At 34.9% G+C, this 15209-nt stretch overlaps 2 protein-coding genes across 8 annotated transcripts; one reads left to right on the forward strand and one right to left on the reverse strand.

Moving 5' to 3' along the window:
* Window positions 1-180: 180 nt before the first annotated feature.
* Window positions 181-5593, reverse strand: LOC124416043 (folylpolyglutamate synthase, mitochondrial-like). 4 transcript variants are annotated; one of them, XM_046896886.1, is made up of 4 exons: window positions 5480-5593; window positions 4068-4191; window positions 2441-2556; window positions 181-2169 (listed from the first exon to the last, which is right to left on the reverse strand). In XM_046896886.1, exons 2-4 carry the CDS (start codon window positions 4140-4142, stop codon window positions 690-692), a joined length of 1671 nt encoding a protein of 556 aa, XP_046752842.1. In that variant the 5' UTR covers window positions 4143-4191; window positions 5480-5593; the 3' UTR covers window positions 181-689. The 4 variants fall into 4 exon arrangements, with proteins under 4 accessions (XP_046752842.1, XP_046752835.1, XP_046752859.1 ...); XM_046896879.1 differs by lacking the exon at window positions 5480-5593 and having other exon boundaries at window positions 4068-4700; XM_046896903.1 differs by lacking the exon at window positions 5480-5593 and having other exon boundaries at window positions 4021-4700.
* A 191-nt stretch (window positions 5594-5784) lies between these two features.
* LOC124416147 (uridine-cytidine kinase) lies at window positions 5785-15064 on the forward strand. Of its 4 annotated transcripts, none has more exons than XM_046897071.1 (5): window positions 5785-5946; window positions 7256-7512; window positions 10790-10935; window positions 11095-11241; window positions 14405-15064. In XM_046897071.1, exons 1-5 carry the CDS (start codon window positions 5785-5787, stop codon window positions 14521-14523), a joined length of 831 nt encoding a protein of 276 aa, XP_046753027.1. In that variant the 3' UTR covers window positions 14524-15064. The 4 variants fall into 4 exon arrangements, with proteins under 4 accessions (XP_046753027.1, XP_046753019.1, XP_046753037.1 ...); XM_046897063.1 differs by lacking the exon at window positions 14405-15064 and adding an exon at window positions 13335-14367; XM_046897081.1 differs by lacking the exon at window positions 14405-15064 and adding an exon at window positions 11323-11695.
* The last annotated feature ends 145 nt before the right edge of the window (window positions 15065-15209 follow it).

Here is a 15209-nt window from a genome sequence, read left to right on the forward strand (position 1 = left end):
TACAATTATTTTTCGACCAGATCTTATAAAATGGTAATAATAAAACTTTATTCTAAGTTATGTAAAGATGTTACAGAATGTTTATGATTATTTATTATTACCTGTTTTTATGTACATCTTATAATTCATATAGTTGGGGATGAATATGATTACATCTACACAGAAAAATACTTTGTTTCCTCCTTTTTCTAGCAAAAGAAATTTTCGTAGCAAAAATACGTAAAATTTTTCACAAAGATGTTACAATGATCTTATGTAGAAAAGCATTCAATCGCGAGACGAGATAAACTGAATGCAAAGTGTATAACATAAATATTTATCCTCGCATGGTAAGATCCCTTGATCAATAAATCGGGAAAGTCCTTATTCAGAGTATATATGACTATCCATATGTTGTACAAAAGTAGGTTTCCACTTCCTGGAAATATCTAGAACTCTTAGGAAATTTTACATTCACATTTCAGCCAACACCCTGTTGTTCAGCATATCATAGCTAAACAGAATTTTGTATTAAAATAAAATCAATCAATGATATTTTCAGACACGAATTTCAACCCCTAGTTTTGATTTTAATTTTAACCAGAACAATGAATCATCACAGCTTTGTTTATTCCGTATTATATATAGAATTTTGCCCGACTCATCACTGATTAATATTAATAGATGTCTTTAAATTTTTTTATCTCGTATCAGTAATTCGTTTTCATAGTTAAATTTGGATCTAGAACTAATAACGCGGCACCTACCAAGTGCAGAGACCCGGTGATAAGTATCTGCGGTTTACCTTCATCTTTGATGGTATTTCTGTTCGAATAACACGTGCTAGTGATGTGCGATAATGCTTCGGACACGTTTTGTAATACCATTGAATTTCCTTCACCCCATATCTCATGATTTCTTATACATCTTTCATGTTGTAAACTACTTGTGGTTTGCAATTCTAATTGATCTAACTTAACTGTTTTGCCTGATATATTTGGTACGAAGTAAACTTTTTCAAAGTTCAAACTTTTCATTGGCTTTAATAGTTTTGACACGTCTCGATCGCCCGTTACGTTGAATATCAGAAAACGTTTCCCAATCTTATTTTCTATTTCATTTAGATACCAGGCGGCGCAATGTTCAACACTTTCGGACGTGTGAGCACCGTCCAAGTAAAAATTCATAGTTCTACCGCACAATACTTGCGTGCGACCTGGCCACACGCAGCAAGACAAAGCGAGGGCAGTTTTCTTCGGCGAAATTATAGAGAAATCATTATTTTCATCGAGAGTGGCAAAAACGGAAGAAATTTGAGACTCTGAATGAAGGAAGCTAACATTATGTGCATTCTCGTTACCATTAAGAGATGAATTGAACTGTGACCTAGAGAGAGTTTTTGCAACACAAGCATAACTGTTTTTGCTCGTATCGATTCGACGATTATCAGCTTCATTACCGTTTGAAACTCGTGACTTTCTTTTTGCCATTTCTAGCATCCAAGTGTGCGCCAATTGTACAGCTAAAGATGCATTAATCTCTTGAACAGAACCGGCTATCCCTAGATTCGGTGGATCTCCGCCCCAATCGTAAGATTTGAAATCTGGTACCATTCGCAGTTCGCAGTTTCTCTCGATAGCCCTTTGCTTGATAATGTTCACAGCGTTGTCCGGCTGTGGAACTGTGAATGCAATTGAATTTTCTTTCAATATTCCTGATTTCTGATGCGCAATTTCCTCCAGAGTGTTTCCTAACAACGCAGTATGCTCCAATCCCAGACTGGAAATACCAACGCACACAGGATTTCTGACAATGTTCGTGCAGTCGTATTCACCGCCAACACCAACTTCAAGAATCACAACATCGATGTCAGCATTTAGAAATATGTGAAACATTAAAACAGTGATGAATTTGAAGTATGCAGGCATATCGGTTTCGCTTTCCTTCTGGTTACTCAATTTGTTGAAAACATGCCAAAAATATTTTGCAAAATGATCCTCCTTTATCGGCTGCCCGTTGATTCTTATCCTTTCCGTGGCGTGGATTAAATGCGGCGAACTATAAAACCCTGTGCGAAATCCATATTGGCGCAGTATAGCCTCTGTGAATGCACAAGTCGATCCTTTCCCCTTGGTTCCTGTGACATGAATTATTGACAGTTTGTCGACATCTTCGAGGGTCAATCCGGACCTGTAGAATGGATAATAATTGAGAGATTAGGAGCTAGAAGAACAGAAGCGAAATGGAAACGTGTGAGAATAGAAAATTTTTAAATCGAAGAGAGAATCAAGCATTACGATTCAATAAAAAATTGCAGGAAAATCCTGTAACTTGTACGGAGTCAAATTATTATTCTAGTTTTACCCAGCCATTATTGAATACCCAAAGAACGAGAAGCAGAAATAAATTTGATGCAAATATGATACAAAAAATACCCATATTAAAAATTTAAATTATGTACCGCAAAAGATATTTTTTCATTTCCTGAATGGATTCGCTCCCCGAAGAATGATTCGTTTTGGCTGCTCTCAAGTACTGTGCATTTGTTTGTAAAGTGTTCAGAGCACATATCACATCCTAGAAGTAAGTGAAATTGAAAGAGTAGTGTATAGAGAGCGGCCGTACATTAACAAAAATAAACACATCTCAATTCTTCCAACCATGATTATGAGTAAGTGATATCTTAGTAAGATATTACGTTACATTTTAAAAGCCTTCGATGGCCATTATCTAATATTTTATTGTTGGCTAATTATCGTTAATCAAAAGACTAATCAGAGAATCGACATTCAGTAATAATAGCGATAGTGAATAGTTAATATACGTCTGAGAATGATCCAGCATTCAGTGAAATTTGAGAAATAAAGGTTTTATCGCGACAACGATGAATGGGCTGTATTGTCCGAGTCGAAGAATAGAAAGAGAGAAACAACTATTTAAAAGTCTCTAACAGTATTATTTGTTCCAATAATAGTAAATTCAAATGAAACAACATCCCTACTGCACAAGAAAACAATTTTTGAGCAAATTTGAACAACACAAGAATTAAAACGTTCGAAATAAAATGCATTTGAGCTTATTCTGTTTATCACGGAAATTCCCAAAACTCGTTTGAAAAAAATTTTACGGACAAGTATCTCCAGGACTGATAAAAATAGATTTTTACAAGTTTTGCACAAGACATGCTTGTCAACAATGACATTTGAACATTATAATTGTACTATAATGCAATATTTTCTGAATGTTTTTACACAATTTGTGGGGATCTCGGCAGCGAACAAAATGAGCCCAAAAACATTAGAATCGGATAAAAAACACCCAAGTTCAAAAGTTTTGTAGGTTCAAATATTTATTCGCTTTATTCAAATTTTTCATAACTGATTAACTCGTGCTATTCGAATTTGCTCAAAATTATTTCTGATGCATAGGGTCGGACGAGGTCAAAGTTATTAACGTTATCTTAACGAAACATTGGAAAAAATCGCTATTTCATATTTTTACAATGATTTTGGAAAAACTAAGATTGCAGAATATGAGTGTTTTTTATTTTATTATGGTTTATTGAATTTCAAACAGTTCCAAAATCGCGATATAACGGTTTTTCCTCAGCATAAATCGTTACGTTTACGTTAATAACTTCAAAATGATGGGGGGGGGGGAGGATTTTTATATTTTTGTTCATCGTCATTTACACAAATACCACTGTTGGAGATTTTTCAAAGGATCTTATTTTCAATTTCCTAACTTTCGATTCATAAGATACAGCCGTCTCATCCTCGAGTTTAATTCTGCGACAAAAGAGAGTTAGGCGGGCAGATTTTCATAGTGTTTTTGTTGTCGGCTAGTCGTACAAAAAAAATCATTATAAAGAATATAAGAATACTCGAATATGCGTTGATATAATTATTGTAGTACGTCTTTTCCTTTCAATTTCCATGGTGAATTATTAATTGTGCGTAGGTGCAAATAACAGTGTTTGTGAATGTATATGAATTGGTGATAAATTAAAATTCTGATCGAAAAGCGTTTCAATAATAATACCATTGTTGGCAAGTGTGTTTAAAACGGCGACCCGGAATGCGACGTACCTCGTAGCTCGTGCCGGTGGAGACAAACCGTCCGCGGGTAATAAGTTGTGTCATAATCTTAGAAAAAAATTGCATATCTCCTCGGTTTGATACAGCGATAAGGCTTGACGGCGTAGTACGTGCCCTGGCAATAAAAATTCTAAGGTCAGAATGGTTCACGGACTGCCGATAACGACTTAATTCATATAACACGGATGTACGTCACGAAGTGGTTCGAACACATTTCAAAAACTTAACGCGAGCCGAAGCTGCGCTGATGCGAGATTGTTATTGTGCCGCCAACCAGCGTCAACAATACCCTCGGAAAAATACATCGACGGTGCATCTCTCTCTTAATCACTTAACTGCCAAGATGTCATGAAGTAATTCAATGTTTTTGGGTGTCTCAAGTGAATATTTACTTTTGAAAGCATGTGTTTTACGTATTGTTTAGGTCAAGGAATCCGATTATGATCATAAAAAGTTATTTCTTCCTCGCATTCATAAAGTTTCGAGCCCTCGAAGTTGACGTATTTCTGATCATTTTCTCAAATGGGGTCATAGAACAAACTATCATTATCTTTCTTCGGGATGAATTTTTATTTTGATAAATATTGAATAAACATATTTTTAAGTTCAAATACGCAATTTCAAGAATTACCGAGTCAACGTTATAGTAAAACTAATTTATAGTAAAACTAAATAGTCTATATTAGAAAAATTATTCGGTGATTCTCGAAATTGTGTATTTGGACTAAAAAATGTTATTATTGATTTTCATTGTTTCAACAATTCTCATATTGTCGTCGGTGATTCTAAAAACGTGTCAACTAACGTCGTTTATTTTCTAATAAACCGGTAATAATCACAGCGTCTGTTGATGATTTATCATTAGAGTTTTTATGTCATGATTTTAAAAAAAGATGATTGTGAAATTCAGATTCGTTTAATGATAAGTAGAGACCAACTGGTGACGCGTCTTGTTGTCAAAGAACGTAACGTCGTATCACGATTTTTAGCGGCTCTCCGGTTGTTCGTATCTCCCGCGGTTTGCCAAAGTGCGACAAGTGTTATTTCGACCAATAAGGAACTCGGATTTAAACGGAAAGACGTTCGCATGATCTAGCTAACTTCAACCTCAAGTTCCCCGAGCAGTCATGACAAGTCAAGATTACGTTTTTCGCCTATGAATATCATAGACTTATAAAATCAATATACACACAGTGCATTTGTTTATAACGCGTGGAAATCGAAGCAATGGGTCGAAACACCTACGAGCGATTTGAGAAAGCTCTAGCACAGTTCTCGACCAACCACAGTCGTCGTATGACTAGAAAATGCCGAAAAGCTGTAATTGAGCAAGCCTTGCAACGTGACTGATAAATTAGTAACCCCTACAGATTATTTGCTCTACAAGGTTAAAATTGTTCAACAAAGTTACGAAAAAGCTTGTTTTTCAGCAGTTTGTAGTCAGCGCCTAATCAGCAACCGATATTCTCCGCTTTTCGTCTGTTTCGAACCGATCGATACTCGACAGAAGCAGCACGTAACACGTAGATCCGCAAATATACACGTGTTTTATGATGTTCATCCTTATGCAGGCGAAGGCAGGCACGGCGCAGTCGCAACTCGATGACGGGTTCCGCATTGGTGTCATCGACTGCCTGAAGCAACTGCTTCTGAGTTCTGGTTCTGATGACCACATCGCGTGAATTGTTAGCACACATGTTTTTCGCACATGAATAGGCACGTTGTACAGAGTGTTAGAAAAATGGCAGACGGTACGATAAACCTCTGTGCGTCGCGAAAGATGTCGTTCGGCATAAATGGCAAGTTGAACGGCGTGGAGGGCAAAACTCCGTTCCTAATCGGCGTCTCCGGCGGAACTGCCAGCGGCAAGGTAAAAGTCGACTCGAAAATATTGACGGTTATAACGTTCCTAGTCTTTGGAACTCCAATTTGCTGAGCACGAGGCGCGGGTTCCCCACGCCTGTCGCATCGAATACCGTGTTATTCGCATACGGAATCCAATGTGCGTTGCATTGGTCGATCATCGTCTTGATCGTTTTTCAGGCTAATGATCAATACGATTCTCATATTCATGAATGGAATGTCCAAACGCCAAATGATATAACCAAGAATACTAACGAGGTTGAAGTTAGTAACGTTATCGTAACGAAACGTTGAGGAAATATCACTATTTTCTTAATTTTACAATGATTTTTTAGGAGCTATGATTTCAAAATATGAGTGTGTTTTGTTTTTATTAGTAACGGTTTTTCCTCAGCATGAATCGTTACGATAACGGTACTAAACTTCAATATGATTAATACTACTAATAATAACAATACTGAATTGCGTTGATGAAGCTTGTGTTCAACCGGCGGAATATCGCGATGTAAATTTTACGAATTACTCTGGAATGGAGCAATAAACTAGTTTTTCCTTCTCGCAAGAGACAATTTACAATTAATGAATCTGTGCTTGGTACAGAAATCGATTACAGTTTGAAAAAAAAACGCGCTTCCTCTGTCGGTAAGATAAGGACAAAGACAAGCAGTAAAAGGAGTTTATATTTTATTGAATTATTCTGGAGTGATTCCAAAACCTTGAGAGCAATAGTCATTGATTGACGATTGTTGAATTCAGATAGTATTATCATGATGAAAATTTGTAAGAAAAGTAAAGCAAAGCAGAAATGTTATAACAATAAATATATATTTATAAATAATACATACCATAAGAGCAATACATACATAAACCAGCGATGCCTGTTACGCTAAAAATAATTGATTCATCGATTAATTGAGTCCAAAACAAATCTCAAAAAAGTTTTTCGATGATTTATAGTGTCGTTCAAAATATTTTTCAATTTCAGGTAAAAATATTCGTTTATTTTTCACATAGCATACGCAATACGTACTTAGTATGTAAGACATTGATAATAATTGATACTTTAATCTTATAAATTTATATTGTATTGCGCTGTTCGTAGGAGTAAAAAACAGAAACCGATTGTGAGGAAAAATGATCGAATCGGTCGATTAATCGATTTTTAAAAATAATCTATTATACTTGATTAATCGGGAAAAAATAATGGAGTATTTATGGTCATTTTTAAAATAAAATGAAATGTAATATCGATGATATTCGGAAAACCATTTTATTCACTATATCGTACATCTTATAGCATTGACACGAACGTTTAGTCCACAGTTTGTAAGCGGATAATGGAAAAATTGGGACAGGTGGACATGGATCACACGGAGCGCCAAGTTGTCTGCATATCGCAGGACAGTTTTTATCGGGAATTGACCACCAGCGAGAAGCTGAAAGCTGAAAAAGGACAGTTCAACTTTGACCACCCTGACGCGTTCGACAATGATAGAATCTTACGGACCTTGAGGGATATTTTGGCTGGCGTTAAATGCGAGATACCAGCCTACGATTACCGCTCTAACAGTATGTATGTATCTCTTTCGTTCGTACTTTGAACTCTTTTTCTGAGTCTGCAAACTTGTTGCATAAATTAAAAATCGATGGGTTTCATTATCTGGATCAAGAGTTCAGCAGAGAAAAAAAAAACCTTTAATAAATATCGAGCAATGTTACTTGCGCCTATGAGTGTGAACTTAAACGAAGCCACGTTCCTACTATGCCACGGAAATGATGCCGAGGAAATTTTACCAGCACAACAATTTTAGAAAGAGTTCTATAATTAGAACGATCAAAATGATCGTATTTGATTCAATTATTTTTGGGTCCATTTTACTTACGTATGGAAGCCTTAAAAATTTTGTGAAAACCATACATGAAATTTTATATTACACTTAACAAAATTCTATTGTACCATACTTACAAAAATCTATTTATATTGTTACACTCTGAAGATAATGATCTATCAATCTTTTTTCAGGCGATTGCTAGAGGTCTTTATGATGAACGAAATAACCCCAACAGTCTTAGAATTGGATCAAAAACATCAATACTTAATCATTTTGAACATTTTAATGACAAAATCATTTCCCGAATTGTCGATACATTGGCTTGTGTTATTTAAATTTGCTCAGCATAATTTTCGTCACATAGCCATGCTAACCCGGTTCAATCGGTTAAATTTTACAGCTTCGGTATCTACCATCGTTGGTTTGAATAATACTGCAAGAGAATTTTTGAAAAGTTTTTTCCTGTTTTCCTAATTTCCAATTGAAACAGCGAGGCCCATTAATTCTTAACAGACAATAAATTCAAGGGGTAGCGCATCGAAATTGACTGGTTTGTTGACGCTTACTTGCCTTCTTATTTTCTTTAACCTCTTTATTTTCCACAAATTTTCAGATTTGCAAAAAAAAAAATGTGTTTTTTATAAACAAAGTATCATCCAAAGACGATTGGTGTTCAATTTGAGAATGATTGAACGAACGGTTCAGATTTTATGAATCATTGAATTTTTTTAACGATCGTCAACTCGCTCTAACTTGCAAGTATCAAGATGTACTGATTTTTTAAAATAATATTATAAAAGTGAAGTTGGTACAAAATTTGAATGAATTCGGTTAAATGGTTCGGATATTGCAAAATTATTTTTTTACTCAAAATTATCATAAAATTTTGTATTTGGAATTATTGAAGTTCGTATTTGGATTGTATTTGTCTCACAACAAATTATTGAAACACTGCAAAAACCATACAATTTTCTGATGATTTTCGGGACACGAGTAACGCTCCTGAATTCCCCTACAGAAGAGTGACGCAACGTCGAAATTTGGACAATTATTTTTAAAAACGAAAAATCAAATCTTTGAAAGTTGAATAGCTGAAATAATATTAGTTTGTGCCGAAGTTATATCGCTATGAAATACACACGCCTAATTTCCAAAGTTCAGATGAACGAACAATGTTTTTGAGATCTAAGAAACTAAGTTAGGGCAAAATTAAACTTTTAGCGATGTTTTACTTTGAAACTTGTAAAAACAATGTCTTTATTTTTATATAAACTGTTTTTCTACATTATGCATTGTGTATTGCTCAGTCATACCAATAAATTTAACAAGGATTTTCCAAACTCTAACAGTCACAGTAATTGTTGCGACTGACACTCTAAACTAAAAAGTAAAAACAATATTTTTATTTTTGTATAAACTTTCGTTCTACATGATACGTTGCTTATTACTATATCATACTAATAAATTAACCATTGATTTTTCAAATGTTTGAGTTAGCATCCACAGTTGTAACAGCCACAGTTATTGTTGAGACGCAAAGTCTTGCGCTTCAAACAGCCTCCGCAATATGGTTTTGGGTACCAGGTAGGAGCATCCTGTACCAAAAATTAATTGAAATCAGTATTTTGCAAAGTATATTCTTGAAACAAGAACAAATACAAAAACTTAGGATGTTTAAAATAATTTCTTTCACCAGTTCGAATTCGACAACATAGAAACGTGCATGAAGTTCCGTATCAAACATCAGATTGAAACTTACACTAAAGTGAAATTTTCAAGTGGATTATGGATTTGAATGTGAAATTTTGAAAAGAAAAAATTTCGTTTCAAATATTTTCAGCAATATTAATTGCATCAATGACGCTGAACACAAATGAAATAACGTCTTTACTATATCATGGAAATGAGTCTGAGTGAATTCGAGTAACACAAGCTAAGACATGACTGATTTGAGCGAAGGTTTTATATTTATAACGTTCGTTACGATAAAACTCTGGGATTTTTGATCTGAATTCAAAGTTTTTGGGCTCATCTTTTTACTCTAGAGATTTCCAGAAATCACTTAAGAAATTTAATAAACTTTGAGTACAAAAATTTTTTCAAACGGTACTCCGCAAGCTCTCGCAAAATATTCCAAACTTACGCAAGGGTTGTTGCAACTGCTGCACAGCGAGTATGTTGGCGGAGGTGGAGCTGGGGCTGGGGCTGTACATAGAGAACAGCCGCCGGAACACATGTTACAGCCGCAGAGTTTACATGCGTCTGCGGTACTGATTGCGATGGCAAGAACAATGGCAAAAACGGCCAAGGCGTAGACAAGTTTGCCCTGCATTCTATTTATTGTCCGTTTCAAAATAACTTCACCAAAAAACTTTGAGTAACTGACGAATCTTGGGTAAATTATAATTATAAAACTTTATTAAAGAAAAGACGGAGGTTTGTCTGTTGCACTTACTGTTGGTCTGATGCCAGGTTGAACTCTGCAATCATTTTTATATTCGACACCTTATACTGCGTAAAGTGAAACTCAGCAGATTTTCAACGTGTTTACAAACAGTTCGGGGTTTCACGCTGAGCCGGAACGCACGCTTGATAATACTTTGCGTATACCGATTGTCATGGTCATTTTTTGTATTGAGTTTTATGGAAAATAACAAACAGTTTGGTGGAAAATTTTTTTTTCAACCTTCTCACTCGGTTTGCATCGACAATCTTACAAATCGTACGATTGGTTCAATTTTTATTGACTCAAAAGCATAACAAACAACAAATCAAGCCAGTTATTGCACCAAGTCTTTGCGGAAATATAACAATCGGTATTTATGTACTCGTTATATTTCGATTTGTCATTTGTGTAATTACAAGCCCGTTATGTAAATATAAATTATAGTTCTCATGATTCCTGCAGCTCGCTTGTTCCGAATATCAATAAAGTTTTCAAAGTCAATGTAAAACCGCTTTGAAACTGAACAATTTATTCAAACAACCAGTCATTTACCTGATTTTTTTTTTTTATAGATTAAAGAATCAAATCACGACGATATATCCAGCAGATGTTGTTCTTTTCGAAGGGATTTTGGTATTCTATTTTCCGGAAATTCGAGAACTTTTTCATATGAAACTGTTCGTCGACACAGACTCTGACACTCGGTTGGCCAGGAGAGGTGAGTAAATATGTGCGATTGCTTCTATCCCAGTTTCCACACGATCTAAAATACAATTCGTTTTTCTGGAAGATTATTTACGTAGCCCTGATAAAACGAACTTGTTATCGACGAATTATTATTGAACAACTCAATCCTCTAATTGAATATTACATTTAGTGCCAAGGGACATCAAAGAAAGAGGAAGAGACTTGGACTATGTGCTGAATCAATACATGAACTTTGTGAAACCAGCTTTCGAGGAATTCTGTTTACCAACAAAAAAATTCGCCGATGTCATTATACCAAGAGGAGCCGATAACACAGGTAATTCTAATTTGATTTAAACCACGTGGAAATTGAAACCTTCCAACCAGTGTTGGCTTTCGCCGATGTTGTTGCTTGAAGATCTAGCAATCGTTCGGAAACCAATACTAATCACGACAAAGGCTGAAAATTTTTCAACTATGTGACTCAATTTATGTGCATTTGCTTCTTTCATGTAGGAGGTGGTGGTAGCAGTTACCGATGAACGGGCTGTCTTGTCTGAATAAAAAATTAGCAATGACTAAAAAACCGGCTTTCAAATTCTTAGCAGTATTATTTGTGCCAGTAATGGTGACTCTGGTACGTAATAGAAATGATTTCAATCAAAACCAGATGACACAAACTATGATATCAAGAATTTATGAAAGGTTTTCTAATTGGAACGTTCACGTAATGATTAAACTGGTGATTTTTACTCGATTCCGATAATCTTGGATTTATTTTGTTCACTTTATAGATTAACAGATTAAAATAGATTTTTGTAATACACTTCACCAGACGTGATGTAAGACATCCTGAATATTTTATCATATGGAAGATAGTAACGTTATCGTAATGATTCATGCTGAGGAAAAAGCTTTATTTCGCCATTTTGAAGTCCAGTAAACCGTAATAAAACAAAACATACTCATATTTCGAAATCTTAGTTACTTCAAAATCATTCTGAAATTAAGAAAATACTGCTTTTTTCCTCAATTTTTCGTTACGATAAGGTTACTAACTTTAACCTCGTGATATTTTTCTGATAAATCGCGAAAATCTGGTCAGTGAGCAAAATAAGTCCAAAAACATTAGAATTGACGCCCAACTCCCAGGGCTTAAGCCTTTCTAACGTTTTAATTACAAAACTTCTTCTCAAATTGTTGACGTCTTACTCTAATTGTCTTACTCAAATTTACTCAGATTCAATTCTATCACTTAGTAGGGACGTTGTTTTATTGGTGTTCATTATTATTGGCGCAAATAACGTTGCTGCAGATTTTCCAAACGGATTTTTTCTCGTTTCTGAATTTTCCTTTCAGACGGTCAAGTCCATCTATCCTCAATTCATATTTCATTTACGTTTACAATACATCCATGCAACTTTACTAACACGCGAGCACCGCTTCACTTGAATTCGAAGTTTGCCTATTTTCACAATTTGATTTCGACTCTCGTATCAACCTATGAAGGGGTGGGGATTTGAAAAGTTCCGGAAGCGCCTAATTCCAAATCATTAAGTGGTAAAACTTGAAGTAAAGAAATACAACTTTTACGAAACAACAAAGTTTCGAATCATCGGAAACCCAACGACTGAAAGTCCACGATGCAAGATTCCGAAAATTCAAGTTCCGATGGAACATAAGTTCTGAAAACAAAGTTTCGATACATTAAATTTTCGAAAACCAAAATGACCAGGATTCCCAATAAAAAAATATCGGAAATCGAAAACAAAGAAAAATGAAAGCGGTGAAATCTCACCAAGCCTGAAATTCATGGAACTGAAAATCTTCAATCATTCGCAATTTCGATGTTTCAGATATTTGAATTTCCACTTTCGGAACTTTGAGCGTCGAGTTCTGAACCATTCGAAACTTTGATGTTTCGTCACACTTTGATTACTTTCTTTTAAATTTCGCTACCAAAAGATTCAGAACTTTGCTCTTCTGGAACTTATCAAGTTTGGAATTTCAACCCCGCTCCCCTGTGAAGATTCAGAAATTTCAAGAATTACAATTACGTTTTGGAACTTCTGCACTAATTATTTGAGTCTTGGTATTATAGCTGTTCACGGAAACAGTCTTCCAGCATTAACCAAGTCTTGTTGACCGTTAAAAAGTATCCGAGTTTTCAACTTTGGTTGGTCCTCTCTCTACGCCGAACAAAAAGCACAATCGATGAACTCATGTATGAAGGTTGAAATAGTTCATCGCATTGCTCTCGGCTAACTTCATCTCTATCAAGCTATGAGTTTATGTTTTATGGGTGCTGCCCGGTGGTTGAGGGTACGATTAGTGTGGTGGGAATGAGTGTTTTTGCGTTTGAAAGAGAAAAGCAGATCAAATGTACAGCGATTTACAACGACAAATGGTTTGTTTGTGGTATGTTCGCAGTGGCGATAGACCTAATAGTGCACCACATCTGGGACATTTTACGTTCGAAAAAGGCTGAATCGTCATCCGGGCAGCATCCATACCTCCATCAACCTAGGCGAACATCAGCATCATCCGACACACTCAGCAGATGACTGATCTATAATCAACCGATCAGCACAGTTTATATACTATCATAAAATATTTCTAACCATTTACAATTCCCGGTGAACAGCTATTCCCTCGAACCATGTGTTACCCGTACGTTCTTTTTTTCACTACACACACGTGGAATGATTTCAGTCATGTGAAATATTTTTCTGCACAAATGCTTTATACCAGCTGGTCAATTGAGGATCACTTTTTTCTTTTATAACCATCTCTAAAAGGATGATAATCTTTTATCGCTTGTATTCAAGCAATTAGAGTGATTATTGAGTCAAGACATATGACGATAACAGAAGCTATCGTTGTAGCTCAGGAAGAAATGCCGTGCATTTCGAAATACATCGTTCAATTATTGATTTTATATGACCCGTGCGTATTTGCATTATGAATTTTTTCTCACGTAAAAAATTGTTTCAACTTTTTTTCATCCCAACCGAGTGAATAGATAGAATATTCGAATGTTTATAATTTTGAATCGACGTTAAGTGATAATGTATTGTTTCATAATTTCGTGTGAAATGATATGACCTTTATATGCATAATAGATACAACGGAAAAATATAATAAATATTATGATATAAATTTAGATATGACGCTGAACCGACGATTTTACAACTAAACGTCAGAGAATGATGCGAGATAAATCATCTTTCTCTCCGTGTATCTTAAAATATATCCAATATATTCCATATATTTAATATGAGAATAATAATACTGTGATGGAATAAATGTGAAAAAAAAACGCAAAAAATAAAAATAAATGTGAAAAAAATTAGTTGTCATGTTTATTTGAGAGTCATGTAACTACGATACGTTACACCGTGTTCTTGTACATCGATATCTCATTGAATTTACATCGAAAATCTGATTCGAAGGCTTAACAAAAAAAAAAAAAAGTAATAATAAATTGGGGTATGTTACAGTGGCTATAGATTTGATCGTGCAGCACATAAGGGATTTCCTAAGTAACCGAGGTAGAGTTACAATCGAAGCCGAGAGTCCGACTAGCCGTGCGGAAGGCGGATTCAAGAGACCTCATTAAAGACTATTAACGTTAAATCATTGTTTAGTATTATATACTGTTATCCTAAAACTTAGAATACAATGAAAACTGTTTTGAGGGAAATTAGGTAAATTTAGACAGCGTAGATTTGCACAACAACATCGTCGATTCTTCGATGTTTTACATTATGCAGTTTAGATTTTGTCATCATCGCGAAGGATGATCTTCTCTGCCCTCCACATTTATATTTTGTTCTCCGTGAAGCTCAAAATCTAAAGAATCACACTGACAATTAGTGAACATAGGTATATTGAGCATTTTCTGTCGATTTATACATCGCTTAATGCCGCCTCTATTAATAAAAATCTTCAAACAAGGTTTAATCGAAACCTTCAAAGATGCTACAATTTATACAAAATATTAAACTTAAGCAGCAAGTCCACGTCAAATTCTTAATAATCATTGTTCGTTTAGTTGTTAGATTGGAATAATATTTAGATTGAATTTTATAATAGTTTGAGGCTTGGTTTCTAGTTAACTGAAATCGTGACTAAATATATATTTACTTATAGTTGTGTATATAGATGCGTGTGTGTGCGAGAGTGTAAATTTTAGAGAGGAATTGTATAATATATTTAAATAAAAAGCTTATCATTAGTAGTAGAAAATTATTTCATATATATTGGAGTATCAATATAAACAAAGCAAAATATTCTATCATGTGT

This window comes from Diprion similis, chromosome 1 (genome assembly GCF_021155765.1).
Source record: "Diprion similis isolate iyDipSimi1 chromosome 1, iyDipSimi1.1, whole genome shotgun sequence".
NCBI classification, from domain to species: domain Eukaryota; kingdom Metazoa; phylum Arthropoda; class Insecta; order Hymenoptera; family Diprionidae; genus Diprion; species Diprion similis.

Coding starts and splice junctions, on each gene's coding strand:
- LOC124416043 (XM_046896886.1), bottom strand. CDS start 4,142: ATGCAATTTTTTTCTAAGATTATGACACAACTTATTACCCGCGGACGG. Junction 2,557..4,067: donor CCACCGGCACGAGCTACGAG/GTACGTCGCATT, acceptor ACTTACTTCTAG/GATGTGATATGTGCTCTGAA. Junction 2,170..2,440: donor ATGAAAAAATATCTTTTGCG/GTACATAATTTA, acceptor TCCATTCTACAG/GTCCGGATTGACCCTCGAAG.
- LOC124416147 (XM_046897063.1), top strand. CDS start 5,785: ATGAATAGGCACGTTGTACAGAGTGTTAGAAAAATGGCAGACGGTACG. Junction 10,936..11,094: donor CACTCGGTTGGCCAGGAGAG/GTGAGTAAATAT, acceptor TATTACATTTAG/TGCCAAGGGACATCAAAGAA. Junction 11,242..13,334: donor AAGAGGAGCCGATAACACAG/GTAATTCTAATT, acceptor GTATGTTCGCAG/TGGCGATAGACCTAATAGTG.